This window comes from Falco punctatus (genome assembly GCF_963210335.1).
Source record: "Falco punctatus genome assembly, chromosome: 1".
Taxonomy (NCBI): Eukaryota; Metazoa; Chordata; class Aves; order Falconiformes; family Falconidae; genus Falco; species Falco punctatus.
In genome coordinates, this window is record NC_137580.1 from 7,624,820 (window position 1) to 7,648,604 (window position 23,785).

Here is a 23,785-nt window from a genome sequence, read left to right on the forward strand (position 1 = left end):
ATTAGTATACAACTTCATACCTGTAGCATTGAAGTAACACAGGATGTAACATTTTCTTTATGTTTTCCAATAATTTCAAAAATTCTTCTTCCAACTACTAGCCCTTCAATTTTTCAGTATTCCTTTTAGAACGCATAAGTACGCTATTGCAAAACAGTCTCAGCGATACACTGCATGCAGAGGCGTAACAGCAGCTTTGTTTCTGTTGCGCTACCTTCCTCATAAAGACTGAACTAGCTGCTGCTACAGTGCAGAGGGCTCACATTTGGTGAATTTTCTGCAGTAATTGAGACAGCATTTTTAGTCGCTACTTTCTAAAACACAGCCCACCATTCTGCAAACATTCATGTTCTGTTCTTACACGTAGGCCTTGCATGGCTTCCAAGAGAAATGTTTCCTAAAACACAAGATGTAACTTAAACTTGGCTGTATATGCAGAGGAAAGCTAATGGAAGAAAAACAAAAATATTGCCTCAAATCCAAGGGGTTTGAGACAGGAAAGTTTCTATCATTCTCTTTAGAAACTGGAGCATGTTCACATCTAAGATTTTCTCGGAAACCAGTTCTGAATTTTCTTGGGGAAAAAAAAAACCTAGAAAAGTGGGACAAGCAGTACTTCCTGTGATTCTTCAGCCTTTTACAATGGACAGTATTTAAAAAAAAAAATTAGAAATCACATTCATCCAGTAGAGGTGCATACCTCCAGTTAGTAAATACCAACTGACAGTAGCTTTTTACTTTTTATGGACTTAAAAGAAGCAGCCCCTGAGCTTCAAAGAGACCTACAGACCACTGAGTGAAAACACTCTGACCTAGTCTGCTGTGGGGTTCATACCATAGCCCCGCAGCGGGCACATGCCGTTCAGGTAATTCAGATCAACAGTGCCTCCAGTCGCTGACTCCTTTGGCAGTATCAAGAATCAGTGCATGGGCTAGGTTCCTGGAAGCTCAGGGGTAAGGGTGTATAAATGTAATTCTGGTGATAAGTGGACTATTTATCAGATAATATAATCTGGTGCATCACACAGATGGGTCGCAGGTGCCCGATGGCTGCACCATGAGTGGCAAAAAGCTACGGCCTGGATCCTGTGAAGATGAACAGCATCAGTGGAGCTACTTCTGATGAGACTTTTATTTGTGTGACGCTGCTCCATTCGGTACCTTCGCAGGTCTGAATGCCGAGGTAGAGTGCGGGAGAATGTAGAGAATGCATATGTTTTTCTTGTTTTCGTCTAAATGAAAACAAGGAGAATCAAACTCTTAGGCTTTAAAATCTGAAGATGCTTCAGGCTTTACTATGACTAAACCCACCACTTATTCCCACAGTCCAAAAAAATATCTTGAAGGGAAGGAAAGGTTATTTTTGTTGTAACGTACAACTTTCAGGACGTGTAGCGATGTAAGTACTTTTTCATTACCGGGTAGGTAGGTGGGTGAGATGGCAGGATAAATGACTCTGTTTGCATGGATGAGTAACAACCCAATTCTTCTGTTGAACTAAGGTGTGATTCTTTGGCAGACTAATATTGCTGTGGAGGCTGCATTAATTTGTATTTGCATACCATGGGGATTACTTTCCACAGATCGCCTTAATTCCGTCTCTGAGATTATGTTGAATCTTCTCTGTGGTGTATATTACCTCATACTGTATTTGCTCGAGAATTCTGCTCTAAAGGGGGAGTTCTCCCGCAGTCGGGGAGCACAGGTGCACAGCGGGAGGTAAAGCGATTGACGCGGGAAAGAAAGAAATCCGCATTCAAACGTACTTTTTTTCTTTCGATAATGGCAAGTTTAGCATGTAATTTGGTGCCCATTTAAGATAATTTCGTTTCCTGCTAGAAAGATGTGAATAGAACCACAGTTACGTGATAGCTTTTTCCAGGTTTTTTTTTTTTTTTGTTTTTTTTTTTTTTTTTTTTTTTTGCGAAGTATGGGACTTGGGGAGCTGGAGGGATAACGCTGGGGGCTGAGAACAGGGCGCCCGCAGTGTTATTCTTGCCCTCGCAATTACGCGCTGTGTTGCGGCCGCTGCGTTTAACTCCTACGTGCCTCAGTTTCTCCGCCTGAAACGCAGCGAGGTGCGAGCCACGCGTTGGGAGCCTGTGCAGCGTGGTTGTGAAATCGGTTGGCATTTTTTGGGGGGGAGCGGGTCGTTGCGGGGTAACGCCAGCAGTGCCACCGGCGGGATCCGCGTTCCCAGCCGCCGCAACGCCGCCCTCCGGTCTCCACGGCCGAGCCCGCTGGGATACGGGCGGGGAAGGCGGCAGGAGCCGGGCGGCCGCGCACCCCCGGGCTCCGGCCCGGTGGGTGCAGCGGGGAGCTCGGAGCTCCCCGGGAGGCCGCCGCCGGGGGAGAGGGCGGCGAGACACGGCCCCAGCCGCCAGGAGTTAACGGCGGCTCCCCGGGGGCCGCCGCCGCCTCCCCACCCCGGCGCTGCATTATTATTATTATCCCCCCCCCCCCTTCCTTCGCCTTCCAGTTTTGGCAGGGGATTAAAGTAGCTCCCCCCTGTGGCAGCAGTGACCCAGAAACGAGTTTGATTCACGGAGTCCTTCCTCCATAACAAGTACAAACGTCAGTCAGAGGGAGTCTCTGTGTGTGAGTGAGTGAGCGAGCGAGCGCGGGTGCCGGGGTGTGCGTGTGGCGCAGGAGCCGCTCTCCGCGCCCGCTCCCCGGCGCCGCGCCGAACTCATGAGGCGGCCCCGAGCCCTCCGCGCAGGGGGAGCCCGGCCGCGCCGCCCGCCCTCGCCGCCGCCTCGCCGCCGCCGCCAGCAGGTAACCGTGGCCCGCCGCCGCCCCGCCGCCGCCGCAGCGCCAGCCGGGGGAGCCGCCAGCACAGCCATATTTGATGGGTTTTTTGTCGCTCCGGAGGCGGCGAGAGAGCAGTTTCGTGCCGAAGGTCGCTGCCTAGTGGAAATAAGATAGTACGTCATTAACATGGCGCCAAGAGCCGTGCGGCTCGGTACGGGGCGAGGGGAGGCGGCCGAGTTGCGGCTCCGCTATCCCGCAAGCAACTTGTGCCGGGCTGAGGCGGGCGGGAGGGACGGGGCGGTGGGAGGAGGGAGGGGAGGCTGTGCCGCCGCCCGGCGCGGCGGGGCCGGTGCCGGCGGCGGCCGGCGGCTTTTTGTTCCGCTGCGGGGCTCCCGGCGCGGCCAGTAAAGGACGGCGGCAGCTCTCCAGGTGCAGCGGCCGAGGGAGCCGCCGGCGCGCCGTGCTGCCGGCCCCGCGCCTCGGGCAGCGCCGGTGGGGGGTGGGGGGTGGGCAGCGCCGGGCATCCCCCTCCGCTCCGCGGCAAGTGGGAAGCGTTGGAGCAACTTGGTATACAGATGGCAATGGCAGAGTGCAGGTCCTGCTCGGGTACGGGCGTGTTGGAAGGGGGCGGGGGGGGAGCCATGGCCGGTGTCTGTCACCGTGTCACCCACATGTCCGCGAGACCCGTCGCCTCTCGCCGGGGGCGGGGAGCGGGTGCGTGGGGGAGGAGGTGTTTGTGTGCAGAAGCAGCATTGTAGTTACATTGACCCCCCCACCCCCAGTCGCACTTGGCTTTCGCTTGTTGGAAAAAAAATGCTTGGAAAGCATAAAAACTGCTCATCGGTGAAATTAAGCAGAAGTTGCCTTTCGGAGCGGGAGAGCCGCAGCCGGTTAGCCTGCACTGGACGGGCGCAGGAGGGTGTGCTGGGGCGGGGGGCACCGGGGGGGGTCCGCTGGAGGTGGAGAGCGCCGGGCTGTCACGGGCGCTGCGATCTCCCCCGGCCTCATCCCGCCCGCCCCGGGGAGAGCGCACGGTGGCTCCTGCTGGAGAGCAACTTGCGGGGGCCCTGGAGCGCACGTGTTTGAGAGCGTGTGTGCGGGGGGAGGCGTGCGGAGCTGCCCGGGCCCGCCGCGGGGGGGGCGGCATCGCTGCCGCCGGGCAGCGGCCGGCAGGTGCACGGCGGCTCCGCAGCGCCCGGGCCGGGGAGCTGAAGTGCGGGAGCGGGGCGCTGGCAGGAGCGGACACCGGGGCTGGAGGTGGGGGGGGGGGCGCGGTGCAAACTTGGGCAAGGCGAGGCGGTGGAGCGGGACCCCCCCCCACCCCCCCCTCGGTGTGTGTGGGGTGTCAGCGCTCTGCCGGCCTCCCGGGGCGGCTGTGGCGCGCCGGGAGGAATCGGTGCGGCCGTGCCGGAGTTTGTTGACGAGGGAACGGAACGTCACCGGCGGTGTCGAAACGCGAGCGTAACGTAGCAGAACAACAAGCGCGGGGGAGCGGCGGCAAACGCCTGAAGTTGCTTGGGCGCCAGTCAGGGTAGCTGCGCGATTTCGCTCTTCCCCCGGGGCCTGGCAGGCGAGATGGGTCTGGGCTGCGGTGCGCCGGGGAACGGCGGCGTTCCCGTGTAACGGTCCGGCCCCGGCCTCCCGCGGGAGGCGAGAGCGGCTCCGGCGATTATTCCACTTGCTGAAATTAGACAAAGCCGCCCCGATGCTGCTGCCACCCTGCCCGTCTCGGTGCTCGGGTAGCCGCCTGCTCGGAGGATGATTTCTTTTTTTTTTTTTTTTTCCCTTTTGCTTTTCCCTTCCCGTTCGCGCCCGCCAGTTCATTAACGCTAGGCGGTGGGGGTGTGCATTATTTTGGGGAGGGTGGAGGCAAAGGGTGTTTGTTTGTTTGCACCGCCTGCTGGTTGGTTTCCTGTGACAAGAGGTGATACACAGTTTCCAGAACTGTCTGGGAGTGGGAGGAGAGACAGACACAGAAAATGAGCTCAAGTCTCCTCCGTGCTGCTGCTGCTCGATCCGCCAAACCGCCGTCCCGTCCCCACCCCGCCATCGCAGCGAGGGCATGGGGGCGGGTGGGGAAGGTGCTTTTGGCCGTTTTCGGCAGTGACGGGGGCTTGCGGGAGAGGCAGCGGGGCCGGGGGCACCAAGTTTGATTTGCAGCCGGGGCCGAGCGGATTGGTGCGGCCGGCGGCGGGGAGGAGCGGGAGCGGGAGGAGGAGGCGGAGGCGGGGGGGCGGCGAGCCGGGCCGTTTCAAATGGAAACCGGCGGCCGTGCCGCTGCCCGGGAAGGTGCTACCCCCGCCCGCCGGGGCGGTGCAGCCCGGCGGGGAGGAGGCTCCGTCTCCTCTCCCCACCGCTGGCCGTGTCTCGGCGGCTCTGGAGCCGGCATTAACGCGGCGTGGGCATTAACGGCCGGCGGGCGGGTGTGGGCAGCCGCTGCCCGCCCGGGCCGGGCGCTGAGGTGGTGTCGCTGCGGGAGGAGGAGGAGGAGGAGAAGAGCCGCCCCGAGCGACAGCCGGCCGGCCTGGAGCCGGCGAGCGGGGGGGCGTGAGGCGCCGCTTTTGAATTCTCTTCAGGCGGCGGCTCCCGGCCCGTGGCGCGGCGGCCCGGCGCTGGCGGCCGTTGGCGCGGCGGGAGGCGGCCGCCCGCTCGGGTCGGCTGAGGCGCTGCTCACCTGCCAGGCGGCTCCACACGGCCGCGCACGCCGGCGCCCTGCTCCTCGGTCTCTGCCCTTCGGCTGACGGGTTTATTCGGAGAAAGTTACGAGATTGGCCCGCCGGTGAAGTCCGTGGGATCCGGAGACCTGTCAGGCGTTGAGGAAGAGCTGGCCGTGCGTGACATACAAGCGGCTGGTTAGTGTGCCTGCACGCAAGCGTTAAAAATAGATTCTGCTCCTCGGGTGGCTGTTAGGTGGTACTGGAAATCACGATAACATTTAGCAACACTTTGTAGTTGACATTTTAACGCGAAAGCAGAAAGGTGTTTTTATGCTAGCCCTGCTTTTTCCTTTTAGAGAGAGATTTAGGTGTTCCTTGGAGTAACTTCTTTTTTAAACAGGCGCTGTCTTTTAAGTCAAAAGCTGCCCACACTTGTAGACCTAAAACCTTCATAAAAGTTATGCCAAAATATGCTTGTTATGATTCTATTTCTAGAGGTTTCTCACACTCGGTGGAATATTGTTCAAACAGCAAGGGTTGTATGCTTTAGTGGCAGGATTTTCCCTTTGGCTTCGGATACCACTCACTCCCTGCTTTTGAGCTATGTTTAATACATATGTTTAAAATAAAATAATAATAATAAATTTCCCTTTCCCCTCACAGCTGCAGATTTCCCTTCCAGCTTCTCTGGTTTCATTCCCAGTTCACAGAATATAGTTAAAAAAACCCACCCCAACTTCCAGTCTTTCCTCAAATGCTTTCTCCATGTGGTTAGTACTGCTGCTTCGTGCTCTTGTTTTCAGCTGGAGCTGACCAAGCTGACAGCTTTTTTCTGGGTGGAAGACATGAACTGCAATGAGTGCAGGGTGGGTTGAACTAATTCATGGGGCCCAATTTATCATTGCTCCAGATTTGGGCGGTCAGTTTCACCAGCACAGTTTGAGAAGAATTTGCTGCCACTGCCCATATTATAAGGTAACAATGAGCTGACTTGCACAGGTGCATAAATGAGCATGTGGATTGCTGAAAAGTGTTGGGCTGATATGTCTAAATTGTGTTTCTGCCTTTCCTTGTGAAATTTTGAATAGCTGTGCTGAAGTCAGTAGAAATATTCCTTGTGGAGAACACTCTTGGCCTTGGAACGCACTTCTGTGTTTCCTGAGACTTAGGGGGATTGTTTCTCCAAATTTAAGTTCTGTGGCTTTTTTGTACTGTGGACTGTGCTACATGATACTGTAGTATTTCATTTAAGAACTCTTGTTGTATCTTTGTGACTATAAAACATTGCTGCCAAAGCTTTCATAGGTGGTAAAGAGGAATTAGAAAGTTTTAGTGTAACTTATTTCTGATGTAGGTGGTTTCTGTGGTGTTTGTTTGTTTGTTTGTTTTTTTTTTGTGTCTGGGCATATAGAAGGAAAAAATGAGGGGTTTTTCTCTTGCTATGTCAGGTGTGGGTCGGTGAAGACTGGGATGGTGTCATAAACAAGCTATCTAAAAAGAGTACAGTAGTAGGAGCCGAATGTCTCAAATGTCTTAATCTACTATGCACTTTGTTAAGACTGTGTCACACTTCCTTTTGTACAATAAGTGTTTTGAAGCAATTTCTTGTGTGCTAGAGATAATTAGGTCTTAGTTTCATTGCAGTTAGTGGGTTACTTTGAGGAAAAGCCAGTTTTTCAGTTTGTCTTCAGGGTATACATCTGTCATAATTCTGCTTTCTTCCCATTCTGCCTCTGCAGCTGTTTGGTGCAGTTTATTATAGTGACACCCGTTAACACGGTTACAGTTAATTGTCTGTCAGTGTTTGAATTACACAGTCTTTTTACCCAGAGGTTTATACAGACCTTAAAAATACACTGGTAGGAATTGTGCTTTGTAAAACCTTTGACCTGAGGATGTAGATTTTTTTCATGTATAATTATTTTAAAAAATCTGGTTCTATTTAGCTATTTGCATAACAAAGACTGACACACTTTACATCTTTCTCTTTGATCATCTCTCTACTTGGGGTCAAACTGAGTGGAAAAAGTATATGGTGTTCTTAACTGCACAGTAGTAGCATTCAAAGTTCTGTGGTGTGTTGCACGTGGGGTGTATGTGCGTGCACATTGCCATGCCAGTTTTATGGGGTAATGTCTGGATTTCTTTTCTGAGGAAGCTAGGAAAAAGAGTTGGGTGTTTTTTTTGACTCTTACCTGTTGTAACTCCTGGGATTTCAGTGTGGGAGGTGGGGAAAAAGGAAAGATCTTGGCATTGTTGTCCAGTGTGTGCTGCAGGGCTAAGAACAGAGGAGCATGATAATGTATACTGGTACAAGTAGTGAATTTGTGTCATGTTGCTGATTCTAGCCCATGCACTGTATCTGCCAGCAGGTACTGGGACGTAGGGAGAAATGTCTGTATTCTTAACTGTATCTAGTTATTTGTGTAGAGTTAGATGTTTCTTGCTCACCTCCACAAGGATGCGTAAATCCAAATGTTATCTTGTGGCCTGACATTGAGTATATTGGATTGTCGTCTAGTAATTTCATTTGCATAACATTTCACAAGTATTTTGAAAAAGGCCTAATGCTCTTTCCAAAATATAGTAACCAGAAGAAATGTTTCAGGTGTTGTAACCTAGCCTTTAAAAACAATTTAAGTAATTGTACCGTGGTAAATCTAGAATTACATTTCTGTGTTTGAAATGTGCACCTTATCAATGAATAAACCCCAGAGCTTAGCTTTCAGAGTTAGCATAGTGAAAAAGTACGGAAAAACGACTGGTGCTGTGTCTCTGTAAAAAAATGTAGTGCAGCAGAGTGTGTTGCAGGCTGTGCCAGCCTCACCGGTACAGGCTTGGTATGGCTATCTCATCTGAGGGGGCTTGGTGGCTAAAAAGTCACGCCCTCTGCCCCATCTATGCCATTTATTGTGTGGTGTGATTGCATGAAGTGCTCTTAGACACACTGTCAGCCCTTGGAAGTGGGGTAACATTGCCAGCAGTCATGGCTGTTTGTAGAACTGTGTTTGGTTGAAGGTTGGCATTTGCTGCAGAAGAAAAGGGTAAATGTGTTACAGTAGAGTCCTCGGGAGAAATACCGATCAGCACGTTGTGGGTTGGTCTGTCTGATTTCTGAAAGGATGGTTTTAATATGAAGAAAGAATCATCTCTCAAGGAAATGAAACTGAAACAATGTTCAAATGTTGCTTGGGTTATTAGGAATTTGCACGAGTCACTGGAAACTCAGGGAATGTTTGGCTTGGTGATGCAGCAGTCTTGTTATGTTAGGGCTGCTGGACTCAATTGTAGCTTTTCAAGCGCTGGGCTTACTCTGCAGGAGAACAGTATACGGGCAGATGCCCCTTGGGGGCTGGTGTAAGAAGTTGGGAAAAACAGTAGAAGTGTTTATGATAGAAGATACAGGTTCAAGGGCAATGCTTGGTTGGCTGCTTCCTTGCTTCAGAGGAGCATTCATTTTGCAAGGGGGGTTGGGAAGTTATCCTGTGGCATGTGTGGGTGCAGTGAATGTTTTGTGGGAACTTCTGGACTACACAGCAATTACGTGGTTGCATACAGTTGTTGGGAATTGAGGTCAGTAACCTGGGTGGTCTCTTCTTGTCCTGCAAGTGTTGCAGGCTGAGTGTATAGTTTTTACTTATTGTTGGTATGAGTCTCAAAGCTTGGCTTAAATGTTTCACCGTTCTTACGGTTACATGTGATTTCTCTTTGTTTACAGGCATAATGATCACAGCCAGTTTGTACCATGCAGCTAGCAGTGGTACAGTCAAATCTTGATGAACCTACCTTTGCTTCTGACCCATTGGAACTAACAGACCTGCTTCTGTTACAGAATATGTTTTAATGAGATCAGAGTTGGATCAGATGCATTGTGTATGCACCTGAGTATATTAAATGTATGTCAAAATAAAGTCAAGTGAAAAATACCAACATTTTCATGACTCTGAAGACTGAGAATTTCAGAGAAAAATAATATTGCTGGCACTCAAGTCTCAGATTAGGAAAGAGATTGAGATGAGATGAGATAAGGAATTTAACTGAAAAGTGTGATAGTTTTTCCATTCTGCCTTTTTCAGTATAAAAATACCTCCTTAGTTTTAGTTCAGGATGTCCCATGAAGAATCAATTACTGTAGTTTGGGTTATTTATTTTTTTTTTTCCTCCTTCAGTTTTGAGGATTAAAAAAGCATTCCTTGAATTCACATTATTCTCTGAACATGCTAGGAAAATTTGTATGTGTGTGTTGAACAGGGAAAGCCTGCACCTTCAATCCATACCTCACCATCACTATCCATAATCTGTGTTTATTTTTAATGCAGTTGTTGTGTGACTTTGAGGTCCCCATCGCCTGATAGAAACTGATAGTCTTTGAGGCAGAGGCACTGTGATACCCTGAAGAGCAGCAGCATTTCAGTCTGTGTGGTTATAGTTCTTATTAGGTGTTCTAGTGTTATCTCTAGAATGTGTGTTCTGAACTGTGGATGTGAACATCTGGTGGGAACAGTTAAAAATTATTTTAAAGGCAGAATATATCTGTTTTATTTTTTCTAATAACAAAAAATCTGCGGGGTTAATCTTAGAAGGTTTGAGACTTGCCCTAAGTAGCCAAATGCTGCTTTTCCATCTGTGATTCAGCTCTCTGTAAACTCAGGTTAGGTTCAAAGATGGGCAAATGAGATCTGTTGATTTTAACTCTTTTTTTTTTTTTCTTTTTTCTTTTTTTTTTTCTTCTTGCCTTCTATTTCTCCTTCAGTCTCCTTTTCCTCACATGCATCTATAAAGGCATCTCACAGAAGCTTCTTCAAATGGAGTGTTTCTTTTAACGTTACTGCCCTGGTTTCAGCTGTGATAGAGTAAATTTTCTTTTCAGTAGCTGGTACAATGCTGTATTTTGGTTTTAGTATGAGAATAATGTTGATAACACACTGGTGGTTTTGGTTGTTGCTGGGTAATGTTTATATTAAGTCAAGGACCTTTCAGTTTCTCAGGCCCTGCCAGCGAAAAGGCTGGAGGGGCACAAGAAGTTGGGAGGGGACACAGCCAGGACAGCTGACCCGAACTGGCCAAAGGGATGTTCCGTACCATGGAACGTCACACTCAGTATATAAACTGGGGAGGATGGCCAGGACCAGCTGATCACTGCTGGGCGACTGGCTGGGCATCCGTCAGTGGGTGGTGAGCAAAGTTGTACTGCGCATTGCTTGCTTGTGTGTTTTTTTCCTTTTGGATATTATTCCTCTCCCTCTCTTTCCCCCCTTTTCATTACAATTGATGATGATGTTATTTTATTTCAATTCAATTAATAAATTGTTCTTATCTCAACCCATGAGTTTCACCTTTCCACCGGTTCTCTTCCCCGTCCCACCAGGGGAGGCAGGGGAGTGAGTGAGTGGCTGCGTGGTACTTAGTTGCTGGCTGGGTTAAACCATGACAGTTACTTGGGAGAACACAGGCTTTCAAGGTGTCCAACTTCAGAAACCTGACGAGAGTGGAAAAGGAAATTAGCTGCCTCATCTAATACTCTGTAGTCCAGGGAAGTGGCTTCTGTTCTGGCTTCTCTGACTTTCTGAAGAACTGCGGAGAGTGCTTGAATTGGGAGGTGTGAATACCACTCTCACTTAAAAATAACGTTTAGTTTGTTCTTGCAAAGACACATGGTAGGAAGGAGGAGCTTCTGGGTCTTTCCTTATTTTGTAAATTTGCAGAAAGTATGGCTAGGAGAAGATGAACTCAAAATACACTTACCCAAAAAGATGTGGGTGAGCAGAATTTTGAATTTTCTTGCTCATTGCAAGGTCATGAGTGTGTCTCAGTGTATATACACTATGTTATTTTGCTTTACAGTGCATAGTGCTTTCCAGACCATGTGGGAATCAACCAAGAAGTGAGGGTTTTGACAAGGAATGTAGAAGTTACATTTCTGAGAGAACTTAATTTTTCTTGCATCTTCTTTATTTTGTTTATGGGAGATCTTTTCATTCTAAGTGAATATGTTCTTTTACATTGCTTTTGTTAGTATTTCTTCCAATTACAGGAAAACCATGTGAACGACTAGAAAAAGTACCGTACATAATAGATACTTATCCCCTTGGTTTTGGCCTTCATAGCAGCTAATTGATTTTTCAGTTCTGTCTTAGCCTGTTTTGGATCTGAATGTTGGCTTTCTTTCTATGTAAGTGACTGTATCAGAACCTGGCTCTGGATCTACTGCATTTATACCAGATCTCTATTGAGATGATTGTGATGATCCAGGCTGGTTTGTGTGTTTATTCATTGGCAGCATTTCCGTCTGCCATACACTCAAAGTTCTGGTCTGCTTTGAAGCAGTTTTTCTGGAGAGAATTCTTCTAGCATGGAAAGAGGTTGTCATTTATGATTATTTATTCTCTGGCATCAGACACTGTATGTGAACATTTACTCTATGAAACTGTGATAAAAGGTCCTGGTGAAGTGAACGGTTCAGTTTCTTTCTACCTTCAGTGAGCAAAAGTTGCAGCTTAAAACTGTTGGGTGTTTTCAAAGACAGTGGTATTAAATCCCCCTCTGGAAAGTCACTCTGTGGGAGGGAGGCTTCCCTGACCTCTGTCTGCATGTGTAACGTGGAAAAGGAGACAATCTTGCAGTGCTCAGGCTCTTGCAACTATATTGTCATTGGAAGCATAAAATCGAGCGTCGGGCTCGGTCGCTTGTGATTTGCTAGTGATGATAAAATGAAGTTCCTCAAAAAAATGCTTATTTCTTTTTATATGAACCACATATGGAAGAGAAGGTATTCTAGGGTGGGTTTTTGGGGGTTTTTTTTGGTTGGTTTTTTTTTTTTTTGGAAGTAGTATCAGGCTTTCATTAGGCTTTTTGGGTTTCTTTGGTTTGCGAATTAGTCTTATAAAAGTTGAAAGCATTATTGAGTTTACTACAATGAGACATGTTCTCAGTGAACAAAGTTGAAGTGGTTAACTGTATGCTGCAGAGTGTTGTTGAAGGGTTTTTAGGAAATCCCAACTCAGGTCAAAATGAGGAGATGAGATTTTCTGCACCTAACTAGAAGCAAAACAGTATTTGTTGTCTGATTTCCAAATCTTCCCCCTAGAGGTATGTATGAGGGCTTTGCTGCTAGCAGAACACCCAGACCTTGTTGATATCACAATTGATATGTAGTAAGCAAAGACTCAGGGGATCTGATGTGCATCTAGAGTCCTTGTCAGTTTAACTTACAGTGGATATGCCTTTCTGCGCTTGTCTTGTCATGTTTTTTCTACTCTTCAGTTTACACTTTTTAATAGCTTTTTACATGTGAATGCTGACAAGCTATTTACAGCTTCCTTAAATTTTCTGAATCTGGTTTCATTCCACAGAGAATACATGCAAAAATACCAATGCCCTGTGAATAGCAGTTAAAAAGGTGTGGAACTTTTTGCCTTTACATCATTGATTCATGTGCAGTTGAACTCAGTATTAGTAGAAGTCTGGCAGTTTGGAGGAGCTTCTGTGTAATCTTTGGTGGTCTGATGCCTGAAAAACAGTTAGTGTTAGGTATGGCGCTGGAAATGTGCCTGCAGGAGGAAGTAGCTCTTTTACTTTAGAGCGTGGTGCCTTCCAGGGCAGAGATGATGCGTGTTTAGTTAATCTGGGAAAACTTGGCTTGCTATGCTGATGTTTCTTTATATATATGTGTGTGTGTGTGTGTTTAAATGGATTTTAATCTTTGATTTTTAAATCTGGCACTTTAAACAGGAATAAAATGGTTCCAAAAACATATTAGCCAAAGTAAATATTTACACAAGCAGTAAAAATGTTATTGTATTGCAAATCTAGTGTCAGAATGGGCAGGGGAAGCTAAGCGTATTGACTGCAGATATTTAGTGATTTTAAGACCTCTGAGAACAAAACACGCTTTTGTTTTGGGGTGAAAGTGTTGGTGGGGTTGTCATTGATACTCTCCAATTTTGTTCATCTGCTCGTATGATGACTGCCTAATTAAACATCCTTGAGATATTCACAGTTCATATTCAGATGCTGTTTAAAGTTGTTTGTTTTCCTTTGTGTGCTGTAAATCCTCGCATGCCATCAGAAACACAACTTGATGACTCTGTATTATTATCTTGGGTTAAGTGCTGTCTCATTGCTTTGCAGGCTGCCTGCTGTTTCCCGTGGAGATCATGAAACGGCGACGGCTTCCTAGCAGCAGTGAGGATTCTGACGACAATGGCAGTAAGTGCTCCTTTGTTGTAGAGTGCAGTAGGTTATGAGTTTGAAAACACGTTTTAATGCAGTGTTTTATGTGACAGGCATTTTGCATATTGGTTGGACTGGTAGACATGTGTACTGTAAGGGTCTAGTTTTGAACTCAGTCATTCTGAGCAGATGGACAGTAGATTCAGGGTCCCCCCCACCAGACTGATTGTGCAGTGTTAGGTAATAAGATAAAACAAGAAGAAAAGTTGGTCATCATCTTTAAAATCTTTGCAAGCAGCATAATTTATCATTACAAGGACAGAACTTGCATGGAGACATCTGCTAACAGCCCACAGCTTAGTGCTGAATAGAAGTTTGCATTAGGATTTTAAATTTGCCTCAGTGTTGTCATACTCTTATGCAATGGAGAGATATATTGCTTCAAATTTAAGCAAAAAAGATTGATGGTGCATAAAAGTTGTTCCTTACTTTGAAGATTATTTTGTTTGAGGAATAACTTTCAAGAATTTGAATTCAGTAAATCAGTGTTTTGGATCTAGAAAGTATTTTACTTTTTTTAACTGTTTCTGTATTGACATAAGTAACACTGAGCTCTGTATGGTATATGTATCTCTTGAGTTTGGATTTCAGGGATTGATACTCTTTTCATTTAAGCAGGAATAAAAAAAAAGGGGGGGGGGTGCAAGATAAAATGGCAGTGTGGGAAATGTGCGAAGGTGTTGTATTTGCCCAAACAAGCAAGTTGATTGTACTTGGCAATAGTGCAGCTTAGCCAGTTGTCAGAGAGATTTTCCTGGTTTTAATTTGATCTGTCTGGGTGCACATCTTCAAATCTGAAGTCTTTTGTGAGACTTCAGTCTGAACTGTTAACAGAAAATGATCAGCGAGGTTTTCCAGGTGCTTTTGAAAGCTTTACTCTGAGGACATAGCCCAGTGCTGTGCTGTGGCCCTGCACAGGTGACTGCTTCACCTGCATGAATTTCTTACATGTGCCAGTGCTGCACGGGAGTCTGTCTGCTCAGCTGTGGCCCAGTCTGCACCTTAAAACAACCACAGGCAAACTATTGCTGAAGTGAAGTAGTGGTAGAAGGATTGGAGGAGATGAGAACTAGCAAACTGATGAGGAGTTAGTCCAAATAAGGATCGAGTAAAATCTGTTAAAGAGGTGTGGGCTTTGGCTGAGTTTTGGAGAGCTACCTGCAGTTGGGGGATTTTGGAAGAAAAAAATCCCGGATCAAACCTGTTTTTTCTTGGTTAGGAGTTTACTTGGGGTTATAAAAATTGAAGTCTGTATTTCCTCAAAGGTGATGTGTACATCCCCAAAACACAGATGTGTTTTTACTTGTAAAGTAGCAGCAAATGTGATGTATTTCATTAGAATTTTGCTTTACCCTTTTTTCATTACTTAGTAGCTTTATATAGCAGTGTTTCATTTTGATAAGTGTTTATTTTCACACTCTTAGCAGTTTGGCTTTTGGGTTGTTTTTGTTTGTTTGTTTGTTTTTTTTACTTTTGGATCCCTTCATATCCCTTGTGTTACCAAATAAAACATGAAGCAGATAATCTTGGAATTGGAAGTTCTGAAATATATACAATTATTTGTTGCCGATTATAATGCTTGCTTATAATGTTATTTGATATATGACTGTCTGGAATAGAGCTGTTGACTTACTGAATTATGTTTTCCATTATTTTCATCTGTACCATAGATCAAGATCTAAGGAAATGAGTTAGAAAAAGAAAACCAAATCTTTGCCCTTTTATGATCTCTCTGTTTTAAAGGCTAATTAATATGAATAATTGTTGAAAAAATTACGTGGCAAAAGGCAGTGAAATTTTAAAGTATTTTCAAGTATTGCTTGAAATATATACCACTTACCCTTCATTACACTTCCCCACCCCCCACCCCGACTTGGTTTTTTCCCCTTGTGAAGTTACAGGGCACATTCAGATACGGATTCCTGCATGTTCATTCTATTACTGTACACACGTTTGGAAAGATCAAGGGCTAATAATCAGAAGCTGAGATAACATTTAACGTAGGGTCAGCATCTCCAAGGCTTTTTGTCGTTCACAGTTTCCCGAGAACAAAGTGACGCTTGGGCCCTTTCTCTCTGCTTTTGCTGTTACAGGGGATACCAGTAGTTCCTTGCGATTGTGTTTGAATGTCAAGGGTCTCCCCTTACAGGTTTCACCTTCATTTAATCTTTTCTTGTCTGTACTAGAATTACTGATTACTCTTGCTATGTTAGTTTCTGTATTATTACTTTGTCAGTAGTATCTCTGATTCACTGTACTGATACTAGCGTTGGAAGGGTAAGCAAATTCTCTTGCCTAAAAAAATACAAAGTAAAAATTTGTGTGAATTTCTGGGCTACATGTTGAAGGCTTGAAGTTTTTCACTAGCTATGCTTCCTTCTCGGAGTTTCCAGAGGCAGAAAACAATTAAATAGGCTATTCTGAGCACTTCAAACAGCCGTCTTCTAATTGAAAAGTTGAAAATTTAATCAACACTTAGTTGGAATCCTATTGCCAAACATCTGCTTCCCTTCACTCAGTGGCACCTCTTGACCCTCCAGTGCACTTCTTGCATTCCCATCATGCTGAACTCGATAGTCCTTCAGCTCTGAGCTCAGCACTGCTCTCCCTCATCTCGCAAGGTGAGGATTGGACCTCCAGCTGTTGGGTTTCTTCGGTTCTGTAGTTGAGTTGTCATGCTGTGCCTTAGTAGGCTCTGATCAGGCATCTCAGATTCATGATGAGTGTGACTGGATAAATGCTGGAGTAAGCTGATGATGCTTGGCAGGGGTAGACTTCAACATGTGGTACCATTTTCCAGGTGGCAATAGTTTGGCACGAAGAAGTACACATTTGATTTTATTGGACTCAGGAATATGGATATTTATAAGGTAGTAATAATGATGCTACTAATAATGGAATTTCTCTTAAAAAAACTAAAAAATGAACATAGAAAGATTGCTGTCCATTAGATCACCGAACTGAATCAGTTTCCTTGGTAATCACAAGGTGATAGAAAAACAAAGCTCGTATCCCAGGCACTGAAAATATGTTATACCGAAAATATAAGCATATCTGTAGTTCTTCAGAGGAAGCAAGAGGTGCTCACCTTTTGTGAGATGAAAGAAGGGAGAATCATTTTCATTTAGGGGTGAAATATGGATCAGAACGTTTAACAACATGGCACAGTCCTAGAAAGTACATACGCGTATTTACTGACTTAAGATATTTTAGTGTGGGTGGTTATATATTTTTTGTAGTACTTTAAAACCTTGGAGCTTAAAGACAGAACCCTGACTTTTTCTCATCACCTCTTTTTTGCCTTCTGACTTCATTCTTTCCCAAAATCTAACTGCAGAGTTCAAGCCCGCCAAAATATTGATGTTATGTCCTTCAACCTAACTACTGAAAATCGTTAAGCTGTGTCCCCTTAAAATCAGAGTACTAAACCTTCATTTAGACACAGGGCCAGAATAGCACATTTGAAGCATTGAGCAGGAGGTGTCAGTGGAAGTTGTGCTCAGCAGTTTGGCAGTTAGTCCCTGGATGTCTGAGTGTGTTCTGAGAGATTCATTTTCTGAAATTATAGGTCACTTGTGAACATTTTATCCATGAAATATAACTGAATAAAAAAAGGCTGCAGGCATAGTTCTGTATTTTGAACTTTTGTCTAAATACCGAGGAATGGTACCAGGTGAGGCTTGGCGAAGACTTTTAAGATTATTGACACCTGAAAGTAATCCTTTTCTTGGTCATCTGGCAGCTTGTTAGTTTCTGTCCCCGTCCAAATAATGTATTACAGCAGCTATAATAGATGTTAATATTACCCAGGCCCATCATAAAAGCCTCGTGATGTACATGCCGTCTTCTTCAAAACCTGCATTAAGTAAATCAGTAATGTTTACCTCAGACGCAATTATGTCCTTGTCATCTGCATGCCTGATAGTTTTGAAGCAATTTTTGTTGCATTGTATTTCCGCTTGCCCCTCCATTGCAAAACCTCCTCTTTATGATTCCAGGTTTTACTCTAACTAAATCTTAGATACTGAAGCCGTTTTATCTTTCCAGCTCAGTGTTTGACTTGACTTTCTAGCCTCATCGGTCTGTAAATCTGCAAAGGTGGTTTGTGCTGAATATACCATGTGCTTTGTTTTTTGGTGAGATAAAGTTGTGCGGTGGAGTAGTTCCCATTTATAGCTTCAGGGCATTCCTTTTGCACAAATTGCTTGGACACGTAGAGAGATCGTGTTTGAGTTGAGATCTGAAGCCCAGACAGTTGTATTACAGGGAGCTTGGGTGAAATCCAGGCCCTCCTTGATGTCAAAGAGAGTTTGGTTGCTGTTTTCCATGAACAAGAAATTCAGAACATGATTTTGTTCACGCTTTACTTGTTCCCACGATGCCTCTTCATTTATTCTCGGAGGGATTATCAATTCATCATACTCCTACATGCAGAGTGTCTGAGAGAAGAACTGAAGATACTTGCAGATGAAAAATACTTCTAAGATTTACAAGGTTTCACATCAGTTCCGGGAAATGAAAGATTTAATACTTACGGATTATGGAATATAGTTCTGTAATTTAGATGGACCCTTATTCTATCACTGCTAAACAAATGTTATTTTAAAGTTAAATGTATTTTGCCAATATCCATTGCTCTGACTGAATGATGGGGATCTTAGTTTTAGAAAGGGCTTTTCATCCCAGTGGATTCCCGTTGTGTTTGAGATGGATCCCAGAGTGCCTTCACAAAGGTTGCCGAGTACATAACCTTAGGTGTATACGTCATTTACCGCAGAATTGCAGCTGCTGCTGGCCTGAAATGTGGCAATTACTTAGCAGTGCACATTACTGAGCAGCGTTTTATGAAAAGGAAGTGAAGGACATTTTTTGATTTTCAGTTGAGCTGGCTGGTTGGTGAGGGACGGTGATTAAACAACAGAATGTAGTGGAGTTACAGTGCTAGAATTTGGGCAAAGCAGCACTGCTGTGCTGTTGAAAAAGGCTTGTGGCATTTAGAGCGATGACCAGTGGTCAGAGCTAGCTTCTTCCTTGGAGGTTAGGCTCACTGGGGCAGGGTGACTCGATGAAGTTGTTAACGCTCTTGAGCACTCTGGAAGAGTGATTTGAAAGACTTGGGCTGATAGGATGTCGCATCTGAGGAAGGGACGACACGTAACCATCACCGTCATTTTTGGAGAGGCACATTTTCCTTCCCAAGACTGCTGATACTAAGTACACGTAATTTCACTGAAGTTTTAAGGCCTGACACCATAGGTGATGAGCCTATGAATGCTAGGTTGGGAGGTGCTCAAATTGACTTTGATAACCTGTATCAGACTTGCGCTAAAACTTTGTATGGAGTTATCGTAAAACGTTGCTACAGCGGGAAGCCTTGGGCTAGGTAGCTGGAGTGGCACTTGGGACTTGTGGTAAAAAAATAAGATGGGGTCTAGGAATTCCTCACGGTTAGAAGTGTGACACGTGCTTATGCATGGTTATGTGTGTGTTCTTTGAGATTATAAAACTCTAATGTGTGCTGCTGGGAAAAGGGATGCTAGGAGGGAACTTGTATTGAACTGCTGTGGCAGGGTGCAGCAAAGACTGTTCATTATGTGTGTCAGATACTGAGCAATTGTGCAATGTTGTAAAGCACTGCAGAGATCTTATGGATCCATGCATTGTTCAGCAGCTGCAATTGGGTAGTTGTCAAATGACACTAAATTTTAAATAGCATCGGTATTGACGAAAGAAAAGGCTGTTGCTTTTTCTGTTTTCACCTTGAAGGAGATTATTGTATAGTAATACAGTATGAATCAAAGATAAGGAAGATAGATAGGCAAATCCTCCAGCAACAGAAACGTGAGAAGGGGAATTTGGCTATGTGAAACCATACCATAGGTTGTGTTTGCATACATGCTGCTTTCTCTGTGATAAGACGTGAAGGCTTCTACCCAGGAAGCTCTTCCTGTACCTAGCATTATGGAAAACTGCCCTTAGAGTAGTCTGCTTCTGTTGTTGTTGTGCTGGAATTTGGGTCTAAGCATGGAGTTCTGTCTAAGTGACATGAAGACTTACTGTAAAGAGTTGTGGGCCAGGCACTAAATGAGGAGGCTGAGCATCTCTGTCTTTTCTTCAGGCTGCAGATCTTTCTGACAGAATGTTGGCAGCAGCACCTAGCTGGTGTCGGAGTGAGTTGAGGAACAGTATAGGCATCTGGAAATGCCAGTGTTAAGCAGAAGTGACAGCCAGACGTACAATCATGTCGGGGATGTTTTGCTCTGTTGTGCTGCCTGGTGTTAACGGTGTAGTGGGAGTGTATTTCCCGTGGCAGAAGTGCTTTCAGATGCCCAGTAGATCTGAGGCTTTGAAGTGTTCAGAGGCTGTAGCAGCAGGTAGTTCCCCAGGGACACAGCTGGGTGCCTTGCAGGTGGCTTCACAACGGCCTTGTGTGTGATATGTAATAGCTGAGCCTTTCCTGCTCATGCTGAGTAGTATATTAGTTGGGGGGTAGAATTCCCTGAGGGCTTGAATTCCTTTATTGGACCCGAGGAATTTTCTGTTTTGATGAGCTTCTTTGGAATCAAAACATAGTCTTGACAGATCATTTATTAAATTGATACAGTTAAAATTGATTATGTTTTCCCTTTTTGGGGAAATGTGTTTTTTTTTTCAAAATGTGGAAAAAGAAGTCACGCTCCTTGATTGCTTTCTTTTATTATCAGAAGGTGTATGTGTTATATACACCCTGTAGTGGTATTATAAACCCACTGTATTTACAGTGTAAGGTGTATATAATAGCCTAGGGGAACAGAAAATTTGCCTACTAGTCTCTTAGAAGTCGCATTTCCAGCACCAGTAGTGTGTTAGAGCTTTGCCTCTCTTGCTGTGAATTACACCTCATTAGTGGTTTGGGATTTCTTTTTGCGTTTTGTCTGTAAATGGATAAATGCAAAGGGAGAACTAAGGTGTAGTAAGAGTATGATCCTCCTCCCATTGTTTTCTAGTGATGAAAACCTTTTAAAACATACAAACACATGGGCCACCTGAAAGGATCCTAACTAAAAGAATCTGGATGGTCTTGGTCCAGGAGATCCTGGAGTGATAGTGTTAGCTAGGCTGCTCTGTTCATTCTTAAGTTGCAGTCATGTAACAGGATAGGCACTTAAGACATCTTTTATCTCTAAGGTCTAGTGATGATAGTGATGCATGTTTTGGATGTGTTTGTTTAGCTTCATGCTTTGGAGTTGTGTGTTTTTCACATTGACTGGTACTCACGTGACTTTTGGTAGTACGGGCTCTCTTAACATCTCATTAATTTTGCATCTGCTGTAGAACTCATTTTCCCCATGAGGTACATAATGTTATCATAGAAAAGTTCTACATCTTCCAAATCCCAGTGATTCAGACTTCCCTTATGTTTTTTTTTTTTTGGTGTTATTTTACCAAAACTGTGTTTGGCTCTGTCTTGATCTTTAGTTGTTTCTCTGGTCTTGGTGATTCTGATCCCGTTTGGCACTATGGTTAGTATTCAGAAAACTGCTGATAAATATAGTCATTTCGGATACTTAATGCAAGAGGATAGATAATTTTGATGAAGAGTGTCTGGAATCTTTCTCAAATAACTCTATTAGGTTCATGTGCTTTTATAATACAGAAGAGCTGTTTTGAATACTGTGTTTGTTTTGACCGCAGTAGATTGTTTCCTCTGTATAATCCAGGAATGGTTCTCGCTTCATGTATTTAGACGTAAAAATCAGATCATTAATCACTGAAATAACTGTAATTGCCTGTGAACTTCTTCTTTCAGTGAGGTCCCTTTTCTGGATTAGGTATGAAAATATGGAAAGGACGCTTGAAAGACGAATAACATCCTTCATTTTCCTCCTGTGCTTTTATTGGTATACTTAGAGTGGGTGGATTGCTTATTAATGAAAGCAGCTTTGGGCGATTCAGTGACCCGGTCTTGGCACTGTTGAAGACGGTGATACTTTGCCGTTAACTTTAATGGAAGCGGAGTTGGAACTCTTACTTGAGATTTCAAAAGTAGTTAGATTTAATACTGTTACGGGCTGGATATTTTACTATCATTTGGCTGGCTCCTTCAATTTCTTGCACTTCTGTGTCTTAAGTGGCGGTGGTGGTTTGAATCTGTGAATGTATGCCTTATACTTGGGTTTTGTTTATTCAGTGAGTAAATGTTTTCCCTATTGAAGTGAAGCCCTTGCCAAAGGTCATCTGTTAGCTGCAGTTACAGATCTTAGTGGGTAGTAAAATCTCACTCCCATGAGAAATTCTTCCACCCTTTTCTCTAGTATTATGCACAGTCAGTTTACACTGCTTAGAAAAATACAAGTCTTTTCAGTAACTTACTAAAAACATTGCCTGTTTTCAGTGTGCATTCACCAATTTTATGTGCAAGGAAACAGCTATTACGGAACTATGTAAGAAACTATTTCTTCCCTTGTTCATTGTAGGAAGTTAGTTGGCATGGGAAAAATACTCATTATAACATATCCTGAGGAAGGCTGGCTGTGTTTAGGTTGTCCCTTATGCATGGAAATTTTACAGAGTATGCTTTTGTATAACACTTAAAAAAAATAATTTAAAATGAAGATTCTATAGTTTTGGTGCCAAGACTTGACCTTCCATGTTGGGGAATAGTTAGTTAATCCAGTGGCCTAACCCTTGTGTACATGGACTGTGTCTAAAATAGAAGTACACATTTAAGACAGTGTTTTGATGTGTAGCATCTGCAGGTTACACAGTAGAGAAATGGAGATGGAAGGTAGGGTAGGAAGTTTTTTACTCCCCACCTTCACAGGGTCTCTGTGACATGAGAGAGACCTGGAAATCCACCTTTTAATACCTACACTGAAAAAAAAAAAAAGGAAAAAAAAAAAAAGAAGCCCATATGCTTGCTTTCTTGTCTTTAGTTTGTGATAAGCTGCCATCAGAGCTGAATTAAAGCACATGAGTAAAGATCCAGAAGTACATCATATTGCTACGGCTCTAATTTCGCAGATGCATGCGTTACTTGGGAACAACTGTATTAAAGCCTCCAGACTCACAGCTCTTCTCCCAAAGAAATTTCAGAGCCAAACACCACTTAGCCAATACAGCTGGTTGTTCTTAATTCCTTATCATATATCCTCATATATGCAGGCTGTCTCCCCCAGGTCCAACAGTGTACAAAATGCTCAGCTCCACAAATGAATTAGAAATTTTAAAGTGTCTGACTTGCTGGTGCGATGGTCTGACTAGCTGAATACCTCAGTGGCAGATAGTTGGTCAGATATTAATGTCTTGCTGGTGGAAAATACCAGAACCCATGAGAACTGAATACTAATCTGTGTGGGTATATATGTGGTCTATGTCTTCTAGCGAGGCTGTTGATTTAAAGAAATCACATGTCTGAATGTTAAAATGTTAGTATTTATATTGTTATACTGCAGGAAAAATCCGTTTTTCTGTTGTGAATTTTAGCTGTGTATCTGACACTTTTTGAGTGCTTTCACTTACTCCCCTCTGAGTCTTTTAGGTTAACTTTGAGTATGGGCTGATAGGATCCTTCAGAAGGAGTTTATACTGCTGCTTTTGTTTTTTCTTTTGTTTTCAAGAGTAAAATGGTAGTTAAATGATCTTGGGAGTCTGGCTTTCCACACACGTTAGTAAATGGCAGTCGGTCACTTTTTGCCCCCCTTTTTTTTTTCTTCTTTTCCTTTCACAGAAATATAAAGTTGTGATTGTAAAATAGAGGGGCTTAGGAAAAGTGCCCATTACTTCTTGAAAACCTTTCAAATCACTAGCTTTTGTATTAGAACGCTAACTTTTGCTTAAAATAGTCTTTTCTGTATTCTTACCTTAGAAGATAGTATTATTAGTTGTTTGCTGTGTACCTTGCGTCAGTTTTGACCACACTATGCATATTCTGTGTAACGTCTGTTACTTGTTGCTTTGTTACAGAGTGGTTTTTATTGGGGCAGATTCTTTAATGTATTTTACTAACTGAAAAGAAAAGCGTAACTACCATATAATGAATTCTTCTGATAACTTGTCACTCAGTCAGTATTTTTCCAGTGAAAGTCTTGGACAGTCACTTCACTTTGAAAATGATTTTTGTTTTCACTAGAGAGCTTATCCCATCCTATGCAATCTGGTTTTGA

At 44.4% G+C, this 23,785-nt stretch overlaps 1 protein-coding gene across 16 annotated transcripts in view; it reads left to right on the top strand.

The window, feature by feature from the left end:
* Window positions 1–1,211: 1,211 nt before the first annotated feature.
* The window catches only part of JADE1 (jade family PHD finger 1), a 47,190-nt gene continuing 24,616 nt past the window's right edge, over window positions 1,212–23,785 (top strand). For 2 of the 16 annotated variants that reach the window (XM_080389979.1, XM_080389984.1), the window contains exons 1-2: window positions 1,212–2,775; window positions 13,539–13,616. In XM_080389979.1, the coding sequence (XP_080246105.1) occupies window positions 13,565–13,616 (52 nt within the window). In that variant the 5' untranslated portion in view covers window positions 1,212–2,775; window positions 13,539–13,564. The other 14 variants (XM_080389982.1, XM_080389973.1, XM_080389980.1 and 11 more) reach the window with 13 other exon arrangements.